The 15236-nt window shown below is 46.6% G+C and overlaps 1 protein-coding gene across 1 annotated transcript; it reads left to right on the plus strand.

Moving 5' to 3' along the window:
• The first annotated feature begins 746 nt into the window (after positions 1-746).
• On the plus strand, positions 747-2768 carry LOC120024942 (transcription factor MafB-like). Its single transcript, XM_038969320.1, has one exon. It carries the CDS (start codon positions 1022-1024, stop codon positions 2006-2008), a length of 987 nt encoding a protein of 328 aa, XP_038825248.1. The 5' UTR covers positions 747-1021; the 3' UTR covers positions 2009-2768.
• The last annotated feature ends 12468 nt before the right edge of the window (positions 2769-15236 follow it).

Genomic DNA, 15236 nt, shown 5'->3' on the forward strand with positions numbered 1-15236 from the left:
ATTTATAATTTACCTATTTCTAACTCTATGGTCCACCCTTTATGCTTGTCCATATAATTTAACCAGAAATCAAATAATAACACATACAAGTGGAATATAAATATTTATTTTCAGTGGGCTAGTCATGGACTAGAGAGTATAGGCTATTTGTTTATTATGGGTGGTGGTGGATTATTGCAAACGCACAACAGCTCTATTAGAATTATTGAATTGTGTTTTTGCATGATGGACTTCCACTTAAATATAAAGACCATTGTCCAAATACAATTGTGACTTTAAAACTGTGATAGTTTTATGTTATTTATATGGAAAGTCAGATGGTAATTTAGTGCGTCTACATTTTGAATTACTAGCCCTATTGACTATAATATATCCCTGGACATATAGTCTACAGACTAAATATTTAGTCCTCAGATGCTTTGCATTCCAGCATCAGTTCCCTTGTGGTCTTTCACAATAAACTATTTTAATACATCAAGTGGTGAGGTAGTGTGTGAGAGAAAGAGAAACATATGCACAAATTAAATAAAGTAGGCCACAGTAGCCTGTAAAATGTGTAGTCTACAATATGTCTTTGCAGGTCTATGTAAAAGAAATGTTGGGCATCATTCTACATTCAACCTTTGTTGGATTGTCAAAACGCACACATCAGCTATTATGCAAATTACCCTTCTCGTCGTCTTTTTATTGGAGAAGAGCAGGGAGGTGTAGTCTATACCGTGTGACATCATGCAACGGTTCTTTATGAAGAAAGTGCGCTCGCAAGCATAAACCAGGACAGCTACACATATGCAGAGCTTTTGGCCCCGCCGTGGACTCAGAGCACCTTTCTTCTATCCGATTAAGAGGACGGTTATCTTTCCATTTTTACGCACGCGTGTTTTCACTGTAGATTTAATTTGACGGACTTACTAATTGTATGAAGCGTCTCATCAATAGTGCAATTGTTGCAAAAGACTGCATGAAAGAATAGAGTTTTGTGCCCCTTGGAAGTGGCCAAGACAAATAGATCCTGGAAAGAATGACCGCCGAATCGCATACAAATCTGGGTCTGCCGAAAACCCCTTTGGGTTATGTCAGTGAGTTCGACTTGATGAAGTTCGAAGTGAAGAAGGAGACAATGCAGGGGATTGATCACTCATTCATTGGGCCGTGCAGCGAGCTCCAGAGACCGGACTCAGTCTCCTCTACCCCGGTCAGCACCCCTTGCAGTTCGGTGCCATCGTCACCGAGTTTCAATCCGGGTGAGCAAAGGAACCCTGATGATCTTTACTGGACGCCCAGCAGTGGAGGTTATTCTCAGCAAATGTATCCCCACACTTTTGGCCTGACACCTGAGGACGCAGTGGAGGCCCTTATCGGTACCACAGTCCACGGGCACCAACCCACTCCGAACGGTCACCAACAGGCTCTCCAAGCAGAATTCGAAGGGTACGGGGCGGCACATAACCTCAACGGCCATGTCCAGCAGTACCCTGGACTTATCCGTCAACCCGACGGTCTCTCGGGTCACCCTGATATGCAAGATATGCACTGCCAAAATCAATATCACCACAAGCAGGACCTCGACAGCTCGGCTCCGCACTCACCCGACTCCCAGCTTAGTGCGCACCACCTCCATCAGCAGAATCGCCACGACAGACGACTCAACGTGGAGAGCGCCTTCTCGGACGACCAGCTGGTCTCCATGTCAGTGAGGGAGCTCAATCGGCACTTGAGGGGTCTGACCAAGGACGACATGATGCGTCTGAAGCAGAAGCGCCGAACCCTGAAAAACCGTGGTTACGCACAATCGTGCCGCTACAAACGCGTTCAGCAGAAACACGTTCTTGAGCACGAGAAGACCAGCCTTGTCACACAGGTGGAGCAGCTGAAGCACGAGCTCAACCGACTGGCACGCGAGAGGGACGCATATAAACTCAAATGCGAGAAATTGACTGGTTCGAATGGTTACCATGAAACTGGGTCTACCAGTGACAACCCTTCCTCGCCTGAGTATTTTATGTGAGTGTATTCTTTGTACCAGCTACCAAAGTTATTTGATTTTATTGATAAGCTTATTTGTTTCAACAATATTAATGATTTCATACCAGTTCTTGATGCAAACCTACCATTTAATTCACCTTTTCAAATTAAGATAATAAGATTTGTAATATGAATCTATAATCAATCATGCATGCTGGACATGTATGGAACTGTCTATTTAGTAGGTCTAAAATCTGTTGTACATTGTCACACAAGTCTTCGTGAAAATACTTTAAATAGTTCCTCTTACTTTTGTTGAATTGAATAACCAGTCTGGTTTATGAAATTACATTACTTTTGGATTCATGTACTAGGCCTACTCTCAATTTAGTCTTAAATGGATTCATCCATCAAAACAATTTGAAATTATTTTTCTTTTTTGTGTTCAAATCTTCACTTGAGTGGTATTCATGTATTAATTCTGCCTGCCGTAGGCTATCTATTATAACAAATATAATGAATACATGGGTGATGATGATGTATCTCCTTGTTCTAGATATCCTTTTATGTTATATTACATTTTGAGGAGCTGGTTCTGCTGGCCAGATGTGGCTAATGTTTTTGTTCTTTTCTTTCACATACATTTTTATTAATTGTACAAGAAAAAGAGCGAGATCTTTTAAAAGTATTATTAATGCATTATTGCCTGCAAATGACCATCATTGTTACCTGTCCAGTTGTGTTGAAATCTATTGTCATCTGCTTTAGACTTGTAAAGATCAATAAAGCCATTAATACTTTTATTCTGCAACTTTGTGTTTAATCTGTTGAGTAATCATTGGATCCACTTATAGACATTGTGCTGGCTCACTTAGCTATGTATTCATTTGGAGCTGGTCTGATTAATTCATTGATTACATTTATTGAGCATGGAAGCCAGTGGCTTTAAAATAAAAATCATATTTATTTTTCCAGAATATTTTGTTTTTACAGAGATAAAGGTTTGCTTCATGTGGCCATATTGTTAGCAGTATGAGAATAGTTTTTCTCATGTCTATAAAGAAGAAGTGAAGTGCGACTGGCAGACATAATGTAAAGGAGCATCTTGCTTACATCTAATTAGGCTAATTGATGTAGAAATATTTGATTGCTGAAAAAGAAAGAGTCATTACAACAAGAAGGAGCTCAATAAAACGCAAAATTCAAAGCTGTGACAAATGTGTTTTAGAAAAATTGAAAAACAAATACAGTTGAGTGATTGATTGATTAAAACAAATGTCTCTTCATTTACACTCTTACTTTCACCTTACTATACCTTCTATTATTACTTTCATCATGGAAAAACAAGTGCAAACTTTGCACCTGGTGCGTAAATCAGGCGCCAAGTAAGCTGCGGAATCCTTTTTTAAAAGTCTGTTCTGTGCACTGCATACAATATATCACACAAATGCCTGTGCTGCATAATACACATAATCCTACACCATTTTACTCATTCACTTGTGTGGAAGAAGAGCAGTGAAAGTCTCCAATGCACAGTATAACATTCCAGGTTATTGGTACTGTCATGACAGGAACAACGTTTTTTGGCATTTATAGTGAAAAAATGTAGTTGTATTTATTTATATTTTTACACACAGTTATTGCATTTTGCACACAGTCAACTGTTTGATAGACAAATAATTGGAATACAAAAAGTAAATATAACTGCGAGCAGCAATGAATGGGGTTCACAGGATGACGGAAAGGACACAACACCAGTTGCATAACAAAGCAAGCACTCTATCATGTAGGAACTCATTGTCTTACGTCAGATCGCGACGCTCATCCCTCAACCGATCTGTCTTGTAGGACATGGAACACATCTAAAACAAAAATTGATTTTGCTCATCCGCCTAACACTAGTTCCTAATTCTGAAAATCACTCCACTCTCGGTAGCTATAGATGCACCTGATATTATGGCAATCCAAACCATGCTCCAGCTAGCAGCAAAGTGCATGCTTGTTTCAGTGGTCATATGTGACTCCACCTGGATTCGGTCTTATGTAGCAAAATTTGAAATTGTGTTTTTTACATTGGAGACTCAGAGCTACAAAAGGGTATATCATACACTGCATTTGAGGAACAATGTGGAAGTAATTCTGCTTTGAAAGTTGATCAACTTGTAAACTTACTTTTGAGAAAATGGCCTTTGAATATTTTGGTATCTAGTGAAGAGCTCCTCTTTGTCTACACCCATTCAGGATCGCTCACACCCTCTTAGACAGTAAATCATGCAGCGCCTTGTGTCACAAACGCAGATTTTAGAGAAACAACAAATGTCGGTACATATAAGTATCTTATATCGGCTGAAAGCTTCAATTCTTCTTAATATAACTGCACTGTCCAATTTACAGTAGCTATTACTGTGAAAAAATGCCATTCTATTGTTTGAGGAGAGCTCCTATCAACAAAACACTTTTTTTCACCGCGATAGGTTTGATCAATTCACCTCTGAAGGTGAAATGTGTACTTCCATTCTGAAATATTGCTCTGATTTATCATCCAAAGGGTCCCAGAGATAACATGAAGTGTCGTTTTGGTAGATAAAATCATTTTTCCTATCTTAAAAAGGTCCATATAGCATGCACGATTAATTTTATATTTCCACTCGTTCAATTTGCAAAGAAGAGAATCTGTGAAAATCTAACCCAAAACATTGTTTCAACCAGTCAAATCAAGTTCGTACATATTCCTCAGAGATCCTAAAACGTAACCAGACTTCACTATATCATTAGGGGTGTAGTATATCCTATAGGACACCAAATGTGGTCATAGCACGCCGATGACGCGGGCGGTCTTCACTTGAACAACTCTAACTTTATGAAATAAGCGCCAATCGGGGTCAAACAAAGCTAGCTAGATAGCCAATGAGCTGGGCTTTACGGGAGTATCTGGAAACCCTGTATCTGTCGTAAAATGTAGCTACTAACCTTGTGCGACAGCATGCCTTTTCCTTTTGGACAAAAATTATAAGAATATTCAGAGTTATGAAGTTATGAAAACTGGTTGTTTTGCAAATGTTGAACTTATAATATGGCTACTAATACTGGAAAAGCTAAATCAAAGTCCAAGTATACAGATCTGACAATATTCTTGCAGAAAAATGTAATATGAATGCAAATGTCTCCTTCATGATTTGCCCAAATATACCTGGGTGACTTACATTTACATTTACATTTAAGTCATTTAGCAGACGCTCTTATCCAGAGCGACTTACAAATTGGTGCATTCACCTTATGACATCCAGTGGAACAGCCACTTTACAATAGTGCATCTAGATCTTTTAAGGGGGGGGGGGGGGGGGGTCAGAAGGATAACTTTATCCTATCCTAGGTATTCCTTAAAGAGGTGGGGTTTCAGGTGTCTCCGGAAGGTGGTGATTGACTCCGCTGTCCTGGCGTCGTGAGGGAGTTTGTTCCACCATTGGGGTGCCAGAGCAGCGAACAGTTTTGACTGGGCTGAGCGGGAACTGTACTTCCTCAGTGGTAGGGAGGCGAGCAGGCCAGAGGTGGATGAACGCAGTGCCCTTGTTTGGGTGTAGGGCCTGATCAGAGCCTGAAGGTACTGAGGTGCCGTTCCCCTCACAGCTCCGTAGGCAAGCACCATGGTCTTGTAGCGGATGCGAGCTTCAACTGGAAGCCAGTGGAGAGAGCGGAGGAGCGGGGTGACGTGAGAGAACTTGGGAAGGTTGAACACCAGACGGGCTGCGGCGTTCAGGATGAGTTGTAGGGGTTTAATGGCACAGGCAGGGAGCCCAGCCCACAGCGAGTTGCAGTAATCCAGACGGGAGATGACAAGTGCCTGGATTAGGACCTGCGCCGCTTCCTGTGTGAGGCAGGGTCGTACTCTGCGGATGTTGTAGAGCATGAACCTACAGGAACGGGCCACCGCCTTGATGTTAGTACTTCACACTAAATGTCATGTAGTTTGCTCATACTTCAAGTTATCCGCCTGAAACTTTGCACATACACTGCTGCCATCTTGTGGACACCATCGGAATTACAACTCGAGTGATGGCTAGAACTGGGAACTTTCTCTTGAATTTCAAAGATGGTGGTAGAAAAAAGAAAGTTGTTTTTTTCTTTGTATTTTCTCCTACCAGATCTATTGTGTTATATACTCCTACATTCAATTCACATTTCCACAAACGTCAAAGTGTTTCCTTTCAAATGGTACCACAAATATGCATATCCTTGCTTCAGGGCCTGAGCTACAGGCAGTTAGATTCGGGATGTTATTTTAGGCGAAAATTGAAAAAAGGGGGCTAAACCTAAGAAGTTTTAAGCTTTAGCCCCACCCATCTTGTTTCGCTCTCGGAGCGCACACCTGATGTTCTGGCCGATGATTTGTTTACCTAGGGATAACATGAAAACAGCCAAACCAGCTCTGCTGACAACAATTTCATTACACTTTTTTGCAGACGTTTAGGGGTGTTGTACACACGTCATGTAACGTTAGCTAACAAGCCAGCCAGCTAACGTTAGCTAGTTAAACAACATTGAACACATTGCCAACAATGCCACAGTGCTGGGAGCTAACCAACCAGATTCAACGTTAGCTAGCTAACATTAGGCTCTAACTAGAAAAGCAAACTGCTCTGGGATACGAGTCATAACGTCTGCTAGGGAGCCAGCCAGCTAACGTTAGCTAGCTAACAGTACACTTTAGCTTGAAATGAAACCACTTTCTGTCAAAATTAGAAATGTGTAATGTCTGAAAATGTAGCTAGCTAACGCTAGACTATCTTACCTGTATACATCATCATGCATGATGGGCGTGTCTCACTGTCAGGAATGCCATGCCACGGTTGCCCTTAGTTTGAAGATGTAATCCAGAAACAGGTGTGTTCTCCATCTCTTTAGCTATCATACTCTAATTCCACTGATTTCAAAACTTGATCCTCCAGAAAGTGGAGAGCAACACCTATGCAGCTCCACTACACAATACATTAAAAAAAGCCGCGTTCGACAGGATTACCAACACAGACTGATGAGCTCAAATAGACAGAAGCCTTCTATATGCCAGACCAATCCAAACTCATCTCTCAGCATGTCCAGCCCACTCATTATCTAAGCCAATCATAGCTAGTGGGAAGGTTGCTTGCTTTTTTTGTGGCTTAACCAACAAGGCTCGTAATTTAACAATTTTATTGTATTTACAGATGGCATACAAGTTTGTTATTAAGGCACATGAACGTTTGCAAGTTTGAGAAGGCATTTCTGCCCAAAAACGCATTTTGATCCAAAAATATTTTTTACGTTCAAACGGCTCTCCTGTGAAGTCGTGACTTGCGACATATGCCTAGTTTCCTGAATCGGGTCACATATGGTAGCTAGTTTGCCAGCTTGTTGATGAAGTTTTAAGGCACCAAAGTTATGAGACTGTTCTCAGAAATTAGCATGTATCTGACTCTGACAGCTGGCACTATGCCTCACTACTTTGTAACATTTGGCCAACGCAATAACGTCGCAGAGAGCAGTCAGCTGTGCTGTAGAACTCGGCACACTAATCACGGCAGATCATTAGCTAAAAGTTCACTACACTAGCTAGCTAGCTGCAGGGATTATTCAGCATTGATTGTGTGAACTGGCGTTGTTAGCATCCCTGCCTTTGTTTCATATGGATTGAGTTGAGATTAGTTCAGCCAGCAGACACTTACTGTTGGCTAGGAAATTTTTATGTACATTTCGAATTTCAGAAATATTGATTCTACTACCACAAAACACCTTAGCTAGATGTAGAATTAGGTAGTGAAGACTTGCTCATGAAAAAATATAAATATTAGCTACAGGTTTATAGTTTCTGGAAAGATTTTGAGGATGATTTCTCTAACTCTTTTGAGAATGAAAGGGCACTGGGGGGAAAAGGTCAATATAAGGGGATATCTTTATGTATATATATATCTGACATTTTATTAGATATAAGGAGTAGACATACTCCAGATATCCATGTCCTTAATTTCATATATGGAGCTAAGATATTCTCCGCAATGGGACAGTTTCTACATGCATCCAATCCGGACCTCAGAAATCTCTCTGCACATGAAGGTGACATATCTGAGCATGCATTTGCACCATATTCAGTTGTAGGCTATACAAGGCACGGAAAGAGAAACATCGTCATATTTAATCCAAGTTGTTATTTCCAAAGCTATTTCTGTTGTGAGCTCCAATCACAACACGTTTTTGTAAAGATGCAAACATAGGCCAATCTTCGCTAAACATTTATTTTATTTATTTAACAGAAAATATAAGTTGCACACCCTCAATCCCCCTGACTAAACTGTTTGTTATGGACAATAGATGCGATGAGTTCTGATTGGATCGTCAGCGGCGGTCCCTTGCAGTCCTGACCCAACGCGGTTGTAGAGATGGTCTGTGATCCTCTCCAAACTGTCAATGCATAAATCATTCATCAAAATTGTGTCAATATTGCAAAAAAATATTGTCATTTCCCATAACTATACGACAAGGTAGCTACTCGAACAGCTTCATTCACAATGAGAAAACTAACTGGAACAAGCTAGATAGCCTAGTTAGCTTATATTAACCAGTAATACAAAATACGCCTAAACATTTTAAAATGTTAGCTGTTCCCTTGAGGCTATTTCGTTATTTGTTTACTAGCTATGCTACAGGTTAGCTTTTATCGTAATGGCTACTGGCCAGATTAGCTAGCATTCTTGATTCTAGTTACTAAGATAAATAAAACATCTCAAAATAGCTACTCACTTTAGCGTTAACTTCTTTGAGGTATTTTCTGAACAGCTTCTCACTTCCTTGTTTCTCCAGTTGTCAGTTCGACTAAACGCGGTTTAATGTTATACACTAATTTGTGGTGCCCAAATGTAAAAAAATGACAGTTGGAACTCCACAGCTGAAAATACATGATTCTTGTTGCTAGGAAACCAGTTACAGTGCTTATGTCACGGCCGATGCTGGAAGAAGACCAAAGTGCAGCGTGGTAAGCGTACATTTTCCTTTTTATTAAAAATGTCGCCAACAAAACAACAAACGAAATAAACAACCCTGAAGCTTACAGGGCTATAGTGCCACAAACAAAGTTAACTACCCACACTGAAAGGAGGGAGAAAGGGCTACCTAAGTATGATTCCCAATCAGAGACAACGATAGACAGCTGTCCCTGATTGAGAACCATACCCGGCCAAAACATAGAAATAAGGAAACATAGAAAACAAAACATAGAATGCCCACCCCAAATCACACCCTGACCAAAGCAACTAGAGACATAAAAAGGCTCTCTAAGGTCAGGGCGTGACAGTACCCCCCCCCCCCCCCCCCCCAAATGTGCAGACTCTGGCCGCAAAACCTGAACCTATAGGGGAGGGTCTGGGTGGGCATCTAGCCACGGTGGCGGCTCAGGTGCGGGATGCAGACCCGGCTCCACCTCTGGCTCACCCCACTTTGGTGGCACCTCTGGTGCGGGGACCCTCGTTGCCGACCCTGGACTGGGGACCCTCGTTGCGGGCCCCGGACTGGGGACCCTCGTAGTGGCCCCGGACTGGGGACCTTCGTTGCGGGCCCCGGACTGGGCACCCTCGCTGCGGGCCCCAGACTGGGCACCCTCGCTGCGGGCCCCGGACTGGGCACCCTCGCTGCGGGCCCGGACTGGGCACCCTCGTTGCGGGCCCCGGACTGGGGACCGTCGCTGGAGGCTCCGGACTGGAGAACGTCGCTGGAGGCTCCGGACTGGAGAACGACGCTGGAGGCTCCGGACTGGGGACCGTCGCTGGAGACTCCGGACTGGAGACCGTCGCTGGAGACTCCGGACTGGAGACTGTCGCTGGAGACTCTGGACTGGGGACCCTCGTTGCGGGCTTCGTGCCATGACTCCTCACTGGAGGCTTCGTGCCATGGATCACCACTGGAGGCTTCGTGCCATGGATCATCACTGGAGGCTTCTTGCCGTGGATCATCACTGGAGGCTTCGTGCCATGGATCCTCACTGGAGGCTTCGTGCCATGGATCATCACTGGAGGCTTCTTGCCATGGATCATCACTGGAGGCTTCTTGCCATGGATCATCACTGGAGGCTTCTTGCCATGGATCATCACTGGAGGCTTCTTGCCATGGATCATCACTGGAGGCTTCGTGCCATGGATCATCACTGGAGGCTTCGTGCCATGGATCCTCACTGGAGGCTTCGTGCCATGGATCATCACTGGAGGCTTCTTGCCATGGATCATCACTGGAGGCTTCTTGCCATGGATCATCACTGGAGGCTTCTTGCCATGGATCATCACTGGAGGCTTCTTGCCATGGATCATCACTGGAGGCTTCTTGCCATGGATCATCACTGGAGGCTTCTTGCCATGGATCATCACTGGAGGCTTCGTGCCATGGATCATCACTGGAGGCTTCGTGCCATGGATCATCACTGGAGGCTTCTTGCCATGGATCATCACTGGAGGCTTCGTGCCATGGATCATCACTGGAGGCTTCTTGCCATGGATCATAACTGGAGGCTTCTTGCCATGGATCATCACTGGAGGCTTCGTGCCATGGATCATCACTGGAGGCTTCGTGCCATGGATCAACACTGGAGGCTTCTTGCCATGGATCATCACTGGAGGCTTCGTTCCATGGATCATCACTGGAGGCTTCTTGCCATGGATCATCACTGGAAGCTTTGTGCCATGGATCATCACTGGAGTGAGGAGATGTTTGGGCAGTCTGGTACGTGGAGCTGCCACAGGGCTCACCAGGCTGGGGAGACATACAGGATGCCTGGTTCTGGCCGCAGGCACAGGACTCACCAGGCTGGGGAGACATACTGGAGGATTGGTTCTTGGCGGAGGCACCGTATACACTGGGCCGTGGAGGTGCACTGGAGGTCTCGAGCGTAGAGCCTGCACAACCCGTCCTGGCTGGATGGTTATCTTCACCCTGCACATGCGGGGCGCTGGCACAGGACGCACTGGGCTGTGCAGACGCACCGGAGACACCGTGCGCAGAGCCGGTGCAGGATATCCTGGGCCGAAGAGACGCACTGGACACCACACGCGCTGAGCCGGCACCATCCATCCTGGCTGTATGCTCACCCTAGCCCGGCAGATGCGGGGAGCTGGGATGTAGTGCACCGGGCTGTGAATGCGCACTGGAGACACCGTGCGCTCCACCGCATAACACGGTGCCTGACCAGTACCACGCTTCTCCCCACGGTAAGCACGAGGAGTTGGCTCAGGTCTCCAACCTGACTCAGCCAATCTCCTCGTGTGCCCCCCCCCCCAAAAAAAAAATTGGGGGGCTGCCTCTCGGGCTTCCGTGCTAGCTGTGTTCCCTCGTAACGCTGGGCCCCTTTACTCGCTGCCTCCGCCTTCCTCGATGCTTCCACCTGCTCCCACGGCAGGCAATCCTTTCCGGCCAGGATCTCCTCCCATGTCCAGGATCTTTTGCCGTCCAGGATGTCCTCCCATGTCCAGTCCTCCTGAAAACGCTGCTCCCCCTTACCACGCTGCTTGGTCCGTTTGTGGTGGGTAGTTCTGTCACGGCCAATGCTGGAAGAAGACCAAAGTGCAGCGTGGTGAGCGTACATTTTCCTTTTTACTTAAAATGTCGCCAGCAAAACAATAAACGAAATAAACAACCGTGAAGCTTACAGGGCTATAGTGCCACAAACAACGTTAACTACCCACACTGAAAGGAGGGAAAAAGGGCTACCTAAGTATGATTCCTAATCAGAGACAATGATAGACAGCTGTCCCTGATTGAAAACCATACCCTGCCAAAACATAGAAAACAAAACATAGAATGCCCACCCCAAATCACACCCTGACCAAACCAACCAGAGACATAAAAAGGCTCTCTAAGGTCAGCTCGTGACAGCTTATGGTTTGCACATTACTTTATCCAGAGGGAATAGAAAAATTATAGCTAGCGTCTGAAAGAATGATATGGATTTAATATTTGTCAAATTATTGAGCATGTCTTGAAAACTCAGAAATGCATCAGAAATCATCCTTATTTTTAGCATATCGAAAAGCCTATCAAGATCCGGAGATGGACCTCAGCCAAGAGAAGGATATCTGGAATCAATATAGCTTCATATTGTCACGCCCTGGCCTTAGTATTCTTTGTTTTCTTTATTATTTTAGTTAGGTCAGGGTGTGACATGGGGAATGTATGTGTTTTTGGATTGTCTAGGGGTTTTGTATGTCTATGGCTGCCTAGATTGGTTCTCAATTAGAGGCAGCTGTGGTTCATTGTCTCTGATTGAGAGCCATATTTAAGGCAGCCATAGGCATTGGGTTTTGTGGGTAATTGTCTATGTAGAACGTTTGTAGCTTTTTTTGTATTGCACTTACGTTTGTAGCTTCACGGTCGTTTGTTGTTTTGTTTAGTTTTGTTGTAAGTGTTCGTTTCGTGTTTCACTCGTCTCTAAATAAAAGAGGATGTATTTTTCACACGCTGCGCCTTGGTCCACTCAATATCCTCAAGACGATCGTGACAGAATTACCCACCAGAACGGGACCAAGCAGCGTGTCAAGCGGCAGCAGGAACATACACAGGATTTATGGCAATGGGAGCAGGATCTGGACTATACTACGTGGGAGGAGATCGACAGGTGGGCGATCGACCCAGGGCGAATGCCGGAGCCCGCCTGGGATTCTCTGGAACGGTGCGAGGAGGGATACCGGCGAATGGAGGCAGCACGACGACGCGGTAGGAAGCCTGTGAGTCAGCCCAAAAAATGTATTGGGGGGGGGAGGCTAAAAGGGAGTGTGGCGAAGTCAGGTAGGAGACCTGCGCCAACTCCCCGAGCTTACCGTGGAGCGCGAAAGTACGGGCAGACACCGTGTTATGCGGTAGAGCGCACGGTGTCTCCTGTACGTGTGCATAGCCCGGTGCGGGTTATTCCACCTCCCCGCACTGGCAGGGCTAGATTGGGCATTGAGCCAGGTGCCATGAAGCCGGCTCAACGCGTCTGGTCTCCAGAGCGTCTCCTCGGGCCGGCATACATGGCACCAGCCTTACGCATGGTGTCCCCGGTTCGCCTACACAGCCCAGTGCGGGTTATTCCACCTCCCCGCACTGGTCGGGCTACGGGGAGCATACAACCAGGTAAGGTTGGGCAGGCTCAATGCTCAAGGGAGCCAGTACGCCTGCACGGTCCGGTATTTCCGGCGCCACCTCCCCGCCCCAGCCCAGTACCACCAGTGCCTACACCACGCACCAGGCTTCCTGTGCGTCTCCAGAGCCCTGTTCCTCCTCCACGCACTCGCCCTATGGTGCGTGTCTCCAGCCTATTTCCACCAGTGCCTACACCACGCACCAAGCCTCCTGTGCGTCTCCAGAGTCCTGTGCGTCCTGTTGCTGCTCCCCGCACTAGCCCTGAGATGCGTGTCCCCAGCCCGGTACCACCAGTGCCGGCACCACGTACTAGGCCTAATGTGCGTCTCCAGGGTCCAGTATGCCCTGTTCCTTCTCCCCGCACTAGCCTTCAGGTGCGTGTCCCCAGCCCGGTACCACCAGTTCCGGCACCACGCACTAGGCCTAATGTGCGTCTCCAGGGTCCAGTATGCCCTGTTCCTTCTCCCCGCACTCGCCCTGAGGTGCGTGCCCTCAGCCCGGTACCACCAGTTCCGGTACCACGCACCAGGCCTATAGTGCGCCTCGAGAATTCAGTGTGCCCTGTTCCTGCTCCCCGCACTAGCCTTGAGGTGCGTGTCTCCAGTCCAGTACCACCAGTTCCGGCACCACGCACCAGGCCTACTGTGTGCCTCAGCAGGTCAGAGTCGGCCGTCTGCCCAACGCCGCCTGCACTGCTCGTCTGCCCAGCGCCGTCTGAGCTGCCTGCCTGCCCAGCGCCGTCTGAGCCATCCGTCTGCCCAGCGCCATCTGAGCCATCCGTCTGCCCAGCGCCATCTGAGCCATCCGTCTGCCCAGCGCCATCTGAGCCATCCGTCTGTCCCGAGCCATTAGAGCCGCCCGTCTGTCCCGAGCCGTCAGAGCCGTTCGTCAGTCAGGAGCCGCTAGAGCCGCCAGTCAGCCAGGATCTGCCAGAGCCGCCAACCAGCCAGGATCTTCCAGAGCCGCCAGTCAGCCAGGATCTGCCAGAGCCGCCAATCAGCCAGGATCTGCCAGAGCCGCCAATCAGCCAGGATCTGCCAGAGCCGCCAGTCAGCCAGGATCTGCCAGAGCCGCCAGCCAGCCATGAGCAGCCAGAGTCGCCAGCCAGCCATGAGCAGCCAGAGTCGCCAGCCAGCCATGAGCAGCCAGAGTCGCCAGCCAGCCATGAGCAGCCAGAGTCGCCAGCCAGCCATGAGCAGCCAGAGTCGCCAGCCAGCCATGAGCAGCCAGAGTCGCCAGCCAGCCATGAGCAGCCAGAGCCTACCGCCAGCCATGAGCAGCCAGAGCCGCCAGTCAGCCAGGATCTACCAGAGACACCAAAGCTGGTATTGACAATGGTGGAGTGGGGGTCACGTCCCGCACCCGAGCCGCCGCCATAGGAAGGCCCACCCTGGACCCTCCCCTTCTGTGTTAGGTTTTGCGGCCGGAGTCCGCACCTTTGGGGGGGGGGGGGGTACTGTCACGCCCTGGCCTTAGTATTCTTTGTTTTCTTTATTATTTTAGTTAGGTCAGGGTGTGACATGGGGAATGTATGTGTTTTTGGATTGTCTAGGGGTTTTGTATGTCTATGGCTGCCTAGATTGGTTCTCAATTAGAGGCAGCTGTGGTTCATTGTCTCTGATTGAGAGCCATATTTAAGGCAACCATAGGCATTGGGTTTTGTGGGTAATTGTCTATGTAGAACGTTTGTAGCTTTTTTTGTATTGCACTTACGTTTGTAGCTTCACGGTCGTTTGTTGCTTTGTTTAGTTTTGTTGTAAGTGTTTGTTTCGTGTTTCACTCGTCTCTAAATAAAAGAGGATGTATTTTTCACACGCTGCGCCTTGGTCCACTCAATATCCTCAAGACGATCGTGACACATATCTTGAATGTGCTGAGAAAACACAAATATGCAATGTATACAGTCAGTATTTGTCAACATAAAGAGAGAAAGTAGGATGTCGCATATCTCAGGATATTGAATGAGGTCATATCCGGCCATAAGAAATGTCCATGTGTGATATTCAGAGTAATCCCAATATTATATATATCTAAAAGACACATCTGGATTCGGAATTTGCCAAGATATGGTGCATATCCAAAGGATATGGTGCATATCAACTCAAAATATTAATTGGAAATTGTCTGTATTCTTTAAAATA

Source organism: Salvelinus namaycush, chromosome 2 (genome assembly GCF_016432855.1).
Source record: "Salvelinus namaycush isolate Seneca chromosome 2, SaNama_1.0, whole genome shotgun sequence".
Classification (NCBI taxonomy): Eukaryota; Metazoa; Chordata; class Actinopteri; order Salmoniformes; family Salmonidae; genus Salvelinus; species Salvelinus namaycush.

Excerpts from the sequence above, each read along its gene's own strand:
- LOC120024942 (XM_038969320.1), top strand. The coding sequence starts at position 1,022 with ATGACCGCCGAATCGCATACAAATCTGGGTCTGCCGAAAACCCCTTTG.